Raw genomic sequence first — 12,693 nt, 5'->3', positions numbered from 1 at the left:
ATGGGAATGTTTCACCATTCTTCCAGAAGCACTTAATCTTCTTCTAATGCACATAGTTAGAAGCTCACAGTGTGCGGTGAAATCAGAGGAAGCCATTGCAGTCCAGGAGAGGAGCCGCTACAACTGTGCAAGACTGAAGGGGAGGCCGGAGGGAGGATTTACAATATCATTTAAAGAAATTATAGACACTCATTGCACATTCCTTCTCTCTTGTTTTTATTGATATCAGCCAATGGAAAAGGTCTTATCCAAAGACTGTAGTCAAGTCTGCACATGCAATCCTTCCGGTGTCTTGGTTTGTGAGATGACCAGCTGTGGCACAGATGAGACATGTAAAATAATAAACGAAGTTGTGGCCTGCGTCAGTAAAGGTAATTATAAGAATAATAAACCATTTCATTAACCACTTAAGCCCCGGAAGATTTTACTCCTATTCCGACCAGGGTTTTTTTTTGCGATTCGGCACTGCGTGACTTTAACGGACAGTTGCGCGGTCGTGCGACGCTGTACCTAAACGAATTTGGCGTCCTTTTTTTCCCACAAACAGAGCTTTCTTTTGGTGGTATTTGATCACCTGTGCGATTTTTACTTTTTGCACTATAAACAAAAAAAGAGCGTCAATTTTGCAAAAATAACAATATTTTTTCACATTTTTTTTATATGAAATTCCCCCAAAAAAATGTAAAAATCAAAATTTTTTAACATTTTAGGCCAATTTGTTTTATGCTACATATGTTTGGTAAAAAAAATCGCAAAAAGCGTATTTTGATTGGTTTGCGCAAAAGTTATTGCGTTTACTAACTAAGGGAAAGATTTTTGTCATTTTTGGTGTTTTTTTTTTTAACGCGTAATGGCGGCGATCTGCGATTTTTTTTTTGCGGTACTGCGACATTGGGGCGGACAGATCGGACCCCACACTGACATTTTTGACAATTTTGGGGTTACCAGGACATTTCTACAGTAATCAGTGCTATATATATGCACTGTTACTGCAAAATGACACTGGCAGGGAAGGGGTTAACTTTATTGGGGAAGGAGGGGTTAAGTGTGTCCCTAGGGGCGTGCTTCTTACTGTGATTGGACATGGCTACTAGTGTAGGAACAGTGATCAACAGTCCTACACTAGTAGCCCGCTATTGGCTCACAAGCAAGTGACAGGCAAGTGACGTATATATACGTCACTTTGCCTGGCCGGGGCAACCGGTTAAATACTGATAACGATCGATGTAAAAGTGTCTTCTAAATATACATTTTCTTTATACATGTGTTAGATTTAAGTCTGAAAAGAAAAAAACATTAGAAAATATTTTTGTTTATTGTCATAAGGAACGAAAGCGATGAGAAAATCCAAAATTTAAAGATGTCACTAGAATAGGAGTAGAGGCAAAATGTTCTATTGGGAACCCTTGTTCTGGTGGCAACAGTCTAAATGAGGATCTCCCATACTTTGAAGAGATTTCATCTCACTTCCTGTTTTATCTATAGGACAGTAAATGGAAGTCAGGGGAACTCTCCCCAATGGACACAAATGGTAAAAAAAAAAAAAAACAAGAACAAAAAAATTGGTCGTAGCCATTCCTTACTTTATTTAAAATGAGAAATAAAATTTTTTTGGCTTTAGATGTATTTTTAATAACCAATTCAGTAACATATAGCAATAAGGACAAATGTAAAATAATTTATTTAATCTGTTTTATTTTTTTGTTTGTTTGTTTTTTTTTTTTTGGTTTTTTTAGATCTCTGTAAATCTTTTAACTGCATGGTCCAAGAAACGTGCAAAGTTAGGAATGGCAAGCCTGTCTGTGAGCCAAACTTTAATGGCACCTGTTGGGCCATGGGTGACCCTCACTTCAAAACATTTGATGGTTTCACCTTTGACTTCCAAGGAACCTGCACGTATGTCCTAACTAAACATGATAGCGAGATCGATGGACTGATACCATTTACTGTGGAAGAGAAGAATGAGAACAGAGGTAGCCAAACGGTGTCATTTGTCAGAAGCATTAACATTTACGCTTATGGATATAAGTTCTCCATTGTCAGGGGTGAATTTGGCAAAGTTCGGGTAAGGTTTTCTTAGAACTTTTATGCAGCTTTAAAAGTTTTTGTTTTTTTAACTTTAAAATCCAACTCTACATTTTTAAATTCTTTTTAAGTCCAAGAAAAAAAAAAAAAAATTAGACACCACTCACAATCTCCAGTGCTTTTCCTTGCAAAGTATTCCAGTCATGGTGGTCTGCCCATTGCCCACTGGACCTGTAGATGTTTTACATCTGTCAAGGTCAGGGGTTAGGCTCAGAGACCAGTAGCTACAGCAGTAGTGAGTAGGGCTGCGCATCTTCACTTACCTCATGATTCGATTCAATTACGATTATTAGGGCAACAATTCGATACGATTCGATTCCGCGATGCATCACGATGCATTACGATTACTAGAGAGGCTCCCACCAACCAACTGGATAAGTGCAACAGCAGGTCACCCTGGCGCATGATCCAGGCTCACCTGGTGTGGAGTCTGATCACTAACTGGTGTTCAACAGAGCTCCTAGTGGTGGAAATGTGTTTTGCTGCATTTTAGTTACAGGTCCTCAGGACCACCCCATAGGGATATTGGTAAGCCAGGTCCAGAAGAAGATATTCAGGTAGGAGTCAAGCAGAATGCAAACTGAAACAACAGTGCTACTACCCATACAGCTTACCGATATAAGAGCTCCCAGGTGCCCGATCCACAGCTGTTTTACTGAGTGCAAATATAGAAAGATGATCCGCACACCGGTAGTTGCTCTTAAAAAATCTTCATCTTTATTCAGGAACTACATTACATAACTGCTGATGAAATCAGTTGACGCGTTTCGGCCTATGAGACCTTAGTCATAACTACATTTAGACACAAATCTTCCAAATATAAAGTGGCTGTACATATCACAGGCTCCACCTATTAATTTTCCTAATTGGTTGTAGACAAATAACAAGAGGCAAAATCAGTTGTAGTATGTACTAGGGAGACCAATGTGTATGTATGTGTATGTAGGGGTCAAGCAGAAGCTTAGACAGTAAACAAGTCAAAGGTCAGTAACTCATGATCACAGGTTGGGATCAAGACGAAGCATAGTCGAGGAACAAGCCAAAAGTTGGTAACAAGTGGTAGCAGAGATACAGAAAACACCAGCTGTGACAAGAGAGAGATATTGGCTAGAGAGAGCGCAATAATCTGGCAAACAGGAGGTGCAAAGGCATGGCTTAAATCAGGAAGTTCAAGGCAGGAGCAAATAGTTCAAGGTTCAGCAGAAACAAGGCACAAGGCCGGATTGTCCAATGGTCTTGATAGGTGTTTTAAGCATGTCAGATGGTTCAGCAAGAAGAGACATTGCCAGACACAGTTGAGATCCCCAGTTCAGACCTGGGTTCTAACAACATCGAGCTTCCATGTACAGCTGTGTAAAACAAGGCCCACACATCATAAGGACCGTTTGAGCAGTGAAGACCACCCATTTCCAACAGTAAGGAAGGAAGGACCCAGATTGCCCCATGATCCACAAGAGGAAAGCTGGAATAAAGGTATGTATGTTCAAGGAAAGTGTTAAAAACAGGTGGAAGGAGAGGTAAAAGGGAGTAGGGGTAAGATTAGAGAACAAAAATTTAGAGATGGGTAGCTTTGCAGAAAACAAAATTATCTAAGTTGACCATGTTTTCTCTCTTAGGTAAATGATGTTGTTGTCAACCTGCCAATTACTTTATTGAATGGGAAGATCTCAGCAAGCATCAGTGGCTTCAGTGCTTTAGTGCAAACGGATTTTGGTCTTTATGTGTCCTATGAATATAACTGGTATGCGGTGGTCACACTTTCAAGCAGCTACTTTGGCCTTACCAAAGGCCTTTGCGGAAACTTTAACCTCGACGTTGAAGACGAGATGATGACTGCAGACAACACAGTTGTCACCTCCATTTTAGACTGGGTCATAAGTTGGAAAGTTAATGACAGCGATCCTTTCTGTTTTGACCTCTGCCCAGAAGACAATTGTGCAACTTGTGATGATGACCAGGAAAGACTGTATGGCAATGACAAACAATGTGGCCTTATCATCAAGGCCATTAATGGACCCTTCAGGGAGTGCCATTCCACAATTAGTCCAGATATTTTCTACAATAATTGTTTGTATGATGCCTGCATTTATAAAGGTGCCAAACTACTAGTGTGTCAGGCCATTAGAGCATATGATAGCATCTGCAGAAAGAATGGAGTTAAAATTTATGACTGGAGAACTCCTTCAGGATGTGGTACGTGTGATATACCCTCCATGAAACACACACACACATACTGTACATATATATACACACACACATATATATAAATATATATATATATATATATATAATACACATTAGATGGCCAAAACTATGTGGGCAGCCCTCCAAATGAATGAGTCAAGGGTAATTTTAGGACCAACAGGAGGTGAGCAATCTGGGGTCCAGTAGCAGATATAGCAGGAATGGATCAAGTAGAAGTGTAATCAACAAACAAGCCAAAGGTCCATAACAAGTGGTTGCAGGTAGGGATCAAGCAAAAGCATAGTCTAGAAACAAGCCAAAGGTTAATAACGAATGGTTGCAGGTTGGGATCAAGTGTAAGCATAGTCAAGGAACAAGCCAAAGGTCGGTAACGAGAGGTAGTGTAGATAAGGCAGCTCCAGGTGCGCAAAGGTGCAATATATTGGCTGGAGACAGCACAATAATCTGGTAAATGGGAAGTGCAGAGACATGGCTTAAGCCAGGAAGTTCATGGGAGGAGCAAAGAGTTCAAGGTTCACCAGAAACAAGAGACAAGGAAAGATTGTCCAAGCGTTCAGGTAGGGTGCTGACAATGGGAAGTGCAGAGACATGGCTTAAGCCAGGAAGTTCATGGGAGGAGTAAAGTATTCAAGGTTTACCAGAAACAAGAGACAAGGAAGGATTGTCCAAGCGTTCAGGTAGGGTGCTGACAATGGGAAGTGCAGAGACATGGCTTAAGCCAGGAAGTTCATGGGAGGAGCAAAGAATTCAAGGATCACCAGAAACAAGAGACAAGGAAAGATTGTCCAAGGAATCAGGTAGGATGCTGACCAGCATTACAGGTGGCACAGTGAGAAGGGCTACAGCCAGGCACCATAGAGGTTGCATGTTCAAATCGGGACCTTGACACTCATGTAGGTGGGATGGTCCTCAGTATTTTGTCTATATATCATATCATAGATATCAGTAAGGAGTTTCTTGTAAAATAAACAACCATGGAACTCTTAGTGAAATATTTTCTAAGAATTCCTAACAGACTTCAACTAAAAGGCTGTGGTTTGTGACAATTATTATCGGAAAGGAACCTGCAGATACTGAATGCTGGCCTTAAGACTTTCTGAGAGCAATTCTGTTATTTAGGTTTCTCCTTCTCATGGACAATAATATCCACCATGTGCTCTGTATAGAAGAATGTTTTTAGTTTAAAAGTTAAGTCCACTGAAAAGTACATTTTAGTTATAGGTAGAGTCTGGTGAGCTGAGTTGGCCTCTGTCTTCTTTTATGTGTTTGGGCACTCCAACGGTGAGATCCCCCTACCATAATTCCTGACTCTGTTATTGTTCACCTGCCCATCTCTGTGTTCCTCTTGTTACATGCACTCTAATATAACATGAAAAAAAATGTCTATTTATGATGGTGGGAACACTCATAATGGCAACAGCAGGTGTGCAGACTTGCGAGCTCGAACCCAAAAGATAAAAAAGACAGGGGGTTTAACTCTCCAGCATCTACTAAATACTGAAATACCATCCTTGGATGGGCTGTTGTTTACCAAAGATGGTGATATTTTCCATTATTATGATGATTATTATTATTATTATTATTATTATTTTTATTGATATTTTCCATTAACATACTAATTTACTGAAAATGCCTTATACCTCTTACCATAACCACCCTGGTCATGAGAATAAAACCACCCTATGCGTTTGAAGGGATCAATGACTTAGAGCAGCCTTTTTCAACCAGGATGCCCAGGAACCCTGGGGTGCCTTGCGGTTTCTTCAGGGGTGCCTTGGCAAAATTGCCAAAAAATGTATCAAGGATTGTATACAAGCCAGAAGGTGGACCTGCCTTTCAGTTACACAACGCCACAGGTTCTCATTATGCACCATTACGACTTTTTAGACACTGGAATACAGGGGCTGACTGGCAACTTTCGGCCCAGGGGGCAAGTACAGACCAAAGGCCCATGGTGCAGCGACTCAGCCCCCCTCCCACTTTCCCTCTTCCAGGCCTCCTCCGGACCCCCATTCCATGCTGAAGCTCAACTCCAGGTACTCTCTACTCAACCGGCTGAATCCGGGTTTCCAACCTGGCCAGCGAAGGCTGATTGGGGGAGCTGGGAAAGTTCGGTTGGGGCTGGCCGGGGGAGGAGAGTATCCAGTGGAGCATGGAACCGGCCTCTGCTCAGACACAGTTTACACCATCCATGCTGGGGGGGGGCTTAAGCTGGAGGGACTTTTTACTTCTCTTCACCAGGAATCCTTTAGGCATGTCTGTGGCAGAAGCAGCCCAGGGGGAAATTGCCCCCCTGCCCCCTGGCCCTGTCCTCCCCTTCTGGCATCCTAACAACCAATGACATCATCAGTTAATAAGGAGGATGTCTGTTGCATCCACAGCATCCTTGTTTGACCCTCTTGTGCCCCTCTCCCTCAGCACTTCGGTCACATTAGCTGACTGATGGGGAGAAATTGTGGGAGAAGAGAAACAATGGAATACTAGTCAGTATCAGTATGCAAAAGTGTATTTGCTTTGGAAGAATAAATCACCTCTAACGTTGGGTGCCCTATGTGTGGATGTTGCTGCATTGTGTAAAACTATTAGAATAGTTTGTTTACCTGTTAAATGGGATGCCTGGAGACTGTACATCATTTTAAAGGGTGCCTTGAGATTGTCTATAATTATAAAGGGACCTCGACTGAAAAAACGTTGAGAAATGGCAAAACTATCTAGATCTGTGGCTAAAGCTTTCAAAAAATAATTTTAATATTATGTTTATCACAGCTGTGTCATGTCCTGCAAACAGCCATTATGAGGCTTGTGGAAGTGCCTGTCCAGCTACATGCACAGACCGTACTGCGCCATCCCACTGTCCGCACCGCTGCGTGGAGACCTGCCAGTGCAACAAACATTTTGTCCTTAGTGTTGATAAGTGTGTTCCCGTGTCAAGCTGTGGCTTTCCATTCAACGACACATACTACCCACCCAACACAGAATTCTGGCTTGATGACAAATGCCGCGTACGTTGTAAGAGTGATCCGGCCTTGGGAATGGTGGTTTGTAAAGAGAGCAGCTGCAAAAAACATGAGCAGTGTACAATAGTTAAAGGAGTTCGCAGTTGCCAACCTGTTAGCTATGCTACCTGCTTGGCTAGAGGAGACCCTCACTTCACAACTTTTGATGGCAAAAAATATGACTTCATGGGAACGTGCACTTATCAGCTTGTTGGCGTGACTTCAGGAAATCCTTCATTGCCTTCTTTTGCTGTCTACTTTGAAGGCAACAATAGGGGGAACCCATCTGTATCCTATGTAAAAGTCATCACTCTGTTGGTCCACAATATCCGTTGGACCTTCAGCCGGGAGTTTCCAAAACAAATCTTGGTAAGCATTTTTTTTTCTTATTTTTTTTTTCTTTTAAAAATGTTGTTTTTGGAAAGAGACAGAGATGGTAAAAGTGCTTGTATAAGGGAAGATTGGAGTGATTTAAGCAAAATTTATTTGATTTTGCCATGACATTACTGATTTAACTATCAACAAAACTCTTACCGTATATACTCGAGTATAAGCTGACCCGAATATAAGCTGAGGCACCTAATTTTACCACAAAAAACTGTGAAAACATATTGACTCGAGTATAAGCCTAGGGTAGGAAATGCTGCAGCTACTGGACCCAACTGGACCACCAGGAGACCCAAAACAGGGGCTTCCGGCATTGTGCAGGGGCTGCTGACATGGTACAGGAGATTCAGGGCTTTGGGCATGGTACAGGAGATGGTACAGGCATGCTACAGGCATGGTACAGGAGATGGTACAGGCATGGTACAGGAGATGGTACAGGCATGGTACAGGAGATGGTACAAGCCTGGAGCAGGAGATGGTACAGGAGATGGTACAGGCATGGTACAGGAGATGGTACAAGCATGGAACAGGAGATGGTACAGGCATGGTACAGGAGATGGTACAGGCATGGTACAGGAGAGGGTACAGGAGATGGTACAGGAGATGGTACAGCTATGGAACAGGAGATGGTACAAGCATGGAACAGGAGATGGTACAGGCATGGTACAGGAGATGGTACAGGCATTATACAGGAGATGGTACAAGCATGGAACAGGAGATGGTACAGGAATAGTACAGGAGATGGTACAGGAGATGGTACAGCTATGGAACAGGAGATGGTACAGGAGATGGTACAAGCATGGAACAGGAGATGGTACAGGCATGGTACAGGAGATGGTACAGGAGATGGTACAGGCATGGTACAGGAGATGGTACAAGCATGGAACAGGAGATGGTACAGGCATGGTACAGGAGATCGTACAAGCATGGAACAGGATATGGAACAAGCATGGAACAGGAGATGGTACAGGAGATGGCACAGGAGATGGTACAGGCATGGTACAGGAGATGGTACAGGCATGGTACAGGAGAGGGTACAGGAGATGGTACGGGAGATGGTACAGCTATGGAACAGGAGATGGTACAAGCATGGAACAGGAGATGGTACAGGCATGGTACAGGCATGATACAAGAGATGGTACAGGCATGGTACAGGAGATGGTACAAGCATGGAACAGGAGATTGTACAGGCATGGTACAGGAGATGGTACAGGCATAGTACAGGAGATGGTACAGTAGATGGTACAGGCATGGTACAGGCATGGTACAGGAGATGGTACAGGAGATGGTACAAGCATGGAACAGGAGATGGTACAGGAGATGGTACAGGCATGGTACAGGAGATGGTACAGGCATGGTACAGGCATGGTACAGGAGATGGTACAGGCATGGTACAGGAGATGGTACAGGCATGGTACAGGAGATGGTACAAGCCTGGAGCAGGAGATGGTACAGGAGATGGTACAGGCATGGTACAGGAGATGGTACAAGCATGGAACAGGAGATGGTACAGGCATGGTACAGGAGATGGTACAGGCATGGTACAGGAGAGGGTACAGGAGATGGTACAGGAGATGGTACAGCTATGGAACAAGAGATGGTACAAGCATGGAACAGGAGATGGTACAGGCATGGTACAGGAGATGGTACAGGAGATGGTACAGGCATTATACAGGAGATGGTGCAAGCATGGAACAGGAGATGGTACAGGCATAGTACAGGAGATGGTACAGGAGATGGTACAGCTATGGAACAGGAGATGGTACAGGAGATGGTACAAGCATGGAACAGGAGATGGTACAGGCATGGTACAGGAGATGGTACAGGAGATGGTACAGGCATGGTACAGGAGATGGTACAAGCATGGAACAGGAGATGGTACAGGCATGGTACAGGAGATCGTACAAGCATGGAACAGGATATGGAACAAGCATGGAACAGGAGATGGTACAGGAGATGGCACAGGAGATGGTACAGGCATGGTACAGGAGATGGTACAGGCATGGTACAGGAGAGGGTACAGGAGATGGTACAGGAGATGGTACAGCTATGGAACAGGAGATGGTACAGGAGATGGTACAGGCATGATACAGGAGATGGTACAGGAGATGGTACAAGCATGGAACAGGAGATTGTACAGGCATGGTACAGGAGATGGTACAGGCATAGTACAGGAGATGGTACAGGAGATGGTACAGGCATGGTACAGGAGATGGTACAGGAGATGGTACAAGCATGGAACAGGAGATGGTACAGGCATGGTACAGGAGATGGTACAGGCATGGTACAGGAGATGGTATAGGCATGGTACAAGAGATGGTACAGGAGATGCAGGGCTGCAGTCATAGTACAGGAGATGCAATGCTGCGGGCATGGTAAAAGACAATCTCCTGTACCATGCCCTCAGCACTGCATCTCATGAGGAGATGTAGGGGCTGCGGAGGAGTCTCACTTACCTTTCGGTGAGGCGCCTTACTTTTAAAAATGGTGCCGCCCGGCACCAACACATCACCGCACATGCGTCGTCTGCCCGGGAATAGCCAAACGTGTACAGGCTTTCCCGAGCGGCGGCGGCACATGCGCACTGCACCGGAGAACAGGTAAGTGGGACCCTCAGTCGAGTATAAGCCAAGGGGGACTTTTTTCAGCATAAAAAACGTGCTGAAAAAGTCGGCTTATACTCGAGTATATACAGTAACTTTGCTAATTGAGCTTTTTAGACAAAATGTGTTGGGGGGAAAAAAAAAATCTACTTTTTGTTTATTTATTAAGGGGTCATTTACACTTACGTTGATTTTAACACACATTAAAGGACCCACTGCTTCAACATGCTTTTTTATGTGTTTTGATTTTCTATTTTTTTTAAGGGGCCCAGTAGAACTCCAGCTCAGTGATACCTCCACTCAGCAGATTCCCAGATCATTAATACCCTTGTTCAGCAGGTCCCCTGCTCAGCAGTACCCACAGCTCTGTTGATCCCTGATTCAGTAGTACTCCCAGCTTTACTGATCTCCCACTCAACAGTAACCCTCAGCTCTGCTGATCCCTCTGGCTTGCTGATCCTCCGCTCTCTCTGGTCCCCGCTCACCTCCCACTATATTGCTCCCATGCCGTGCATCACGTGTGACATTGATAGTTTCTCCTGCTTTGGTCTGCCAGCTCTGCTGATCCTCCACCTCTCATTCCTCTCACTACCATCCCCGCTCACCTTCCACTATAGCGTTTCCATGTTGCAGACCACGTGTGCCATCTGCTAGTTGCTTTGCTGCAGTCAGGACCCCGCTCACCTTCCTGTTGCACCAAGCTGCACACAAGATGTGATGTCTCCCAGACACTTCCAGAATATGTACACATGAACTGGAAATGACTCCTGATGACGTCTTTCTGGTTCACGTGCTTTTTTCCAAGTGCATCCTGGGATATCTCATACCTGCAATACCTTCAAAACAAAGCCAAGCTAATGCTGAATAAATTTCCCTGCAAGTGCTGTTAGCGAGCATTGTCAGACTTCTGTGGAGGCTTTGGAGATGCTTTGAAGCAGCAAGAAAGCGACATGGGGGATCATTTTTTAAACAAAGCAAACATAGTAAACAGGACTGTAAGATGACCATTTTATTTAGTGATAGGAGTTTTAATTGGCATTCGGAGTGTTTTAAAAAAGCGTGTCCAATGCCACATTGTAAAGCAAGTGTAAATGAGCCCTTAGAGAGTGTGTTTTTTTTTTTTTGGGGGGGGGCGGGGTGATTATTGAACCAGTTCCGGACCGCCTACCGCCAATTTACTGCAGCAGGGCGCCCCTCCTGCGTGAAACAACGTAGGTCTACGTCAGTCGCGCTCCTGCAGCTAGGGGGCAAGCGTGCACCGCCGGCGGCGCGCTCCCAACCCCACACAGCAGCGGGGACTCCAATGCATGGGACCGGTGGCTTCAATTGCCGTCTGACACCCACGATCGTTCCCCGCTTAGCGAGAAGGACAGTCAGCTGTTTTAAGCACAGCTGACCTTTCTTCTCCCTGGAATGATTACAGAGCGCCTGTGATCCTTCTATGTAGGAACACATGTCTCTATGGTCATTTCACAAGCCCAACCCCAATACAGTTAGAAACACTCCCCTAGTTACACATTTAACCCTTTGGTCACCCACAGTGTTAACCCCTTCCCTGCCAGTGTAATTATTACAGTAACAGTGCATATTTTTAGCACTGATTACGGTAGTAATGTCACTGGTCCCCCCAAAAGTGTCAAAAATGTCAGTTAGGGCCCCAATCTGTCTGTCGCAATGTCACAGTCCCGCTATAAAATCACAGATCGCCGCCATTACTAGTAAAAAAAAAAACAATAAAAATGAAATAAATCTTTGCTGTAGTTAGTAGATGCGATAACTTTTGCACAAACCAAACAAATACCCTTATTGCAATTTCTTTTTTACCAAAAATATGTACCAGAAAACAAATTGGCCTAAAATGTTAAAAGATTTTGATTTAAAATTTTTTATTTTTTTGGGGAATTTTATATAGCAGAATGTGAAAAATATTATTTTTTCAGAATTGTTGCTCTTCTTTTGTTTATAGCGCAAAAAATAAAAATTGCAGAGGTGATCAAATACCACCAAAAGAAAGCTCCATTTGTGGGGAAAAAAGGACACAAATTTTATTTGGGTACAGCGTCGCACAACCGCGCAATTGTCCGTTAAAGTAACGCAGTGCCGTATCGCAAAATAGGGCCTGGTCATTAAGGGGGTAAAATCTTCCGGGGCTTAAGTGGTTAATTGGCATTCAGAGTGTTTTAAAAAAAAGTGTGTCCAATGCCAAATTGTAAAACAAGTGTAAATGAGTCCTTATGGCTGGAATACACGATAAGAAAATTGGCCGAAAATTTCCGTTCAGCGAGCGATCGGCCGATATTCTACTCGTTAATGTCCAGCCATCGATGAGCGATATCGATATTGTGATACCGTTTGAAAAACCCGAAAAATTCTGTCGTCTCGTTTGCGAAAGAACGATATTCTATACGTTGGTGTTG

At 43.7% G+C, this 12,693-nt stretch overlaps 1 protein-coding gene across 1 annotated transcript in view; it reads left to right on the top strand.

Annotated features, from left to right (window-relative positions):
• Positions 1 to 10,567, top strand: part of LOC309569034 (IgGFc-binding protein-like) — a gene marked incomplete at both ends in the record, with an annotated part of 181,502 nt that extends 170,935 nt beyond the window's left edge. The window contains 5 exons of the mRNA XM_082274795.1: positions 230 to 371; positions 1,737 to 2,065; positions 3,702 to 4,278; positions 7,057 to 7,655; positions 10,541 to 10,567. Coding sequence (XP_082130921.1) covers positions 230 to 371; positions 1,737 to 2,065; positions 3,702 to 4,278; positions 7,057 to 7,655; positions 10,541 to 10,567 — 1,674 coding nt within the window. The remainder of the gene's footprint in view (positions 1 to 229; positions 372 to 1,736; positions 2,066 to 3,701; positions 4,279 to 7,056; positions 7,656 to 10,540) is intronic.
• Positions 10,568 to 12,693: the final 2,126 nt, after the last annotated feature.

The sequence above is a fragment of the Pelophylax lessonae genome, assembly GCF_965119305.1.
Source record: "Pelophylax lessonae genome assembly, chromosome: 12".
NCBI classification, from domain to species: Eukaryota; Metazoa; Chordata; class Amphibia; order Anura; family Ranidae; genus Pelophylax; species Pelophylax lessonae.
The sequence above is the reverse complement of the archived record's forward strand: the minus strand, read 5'-3'. Positions and strand labels throughout refer to the sequence as shown.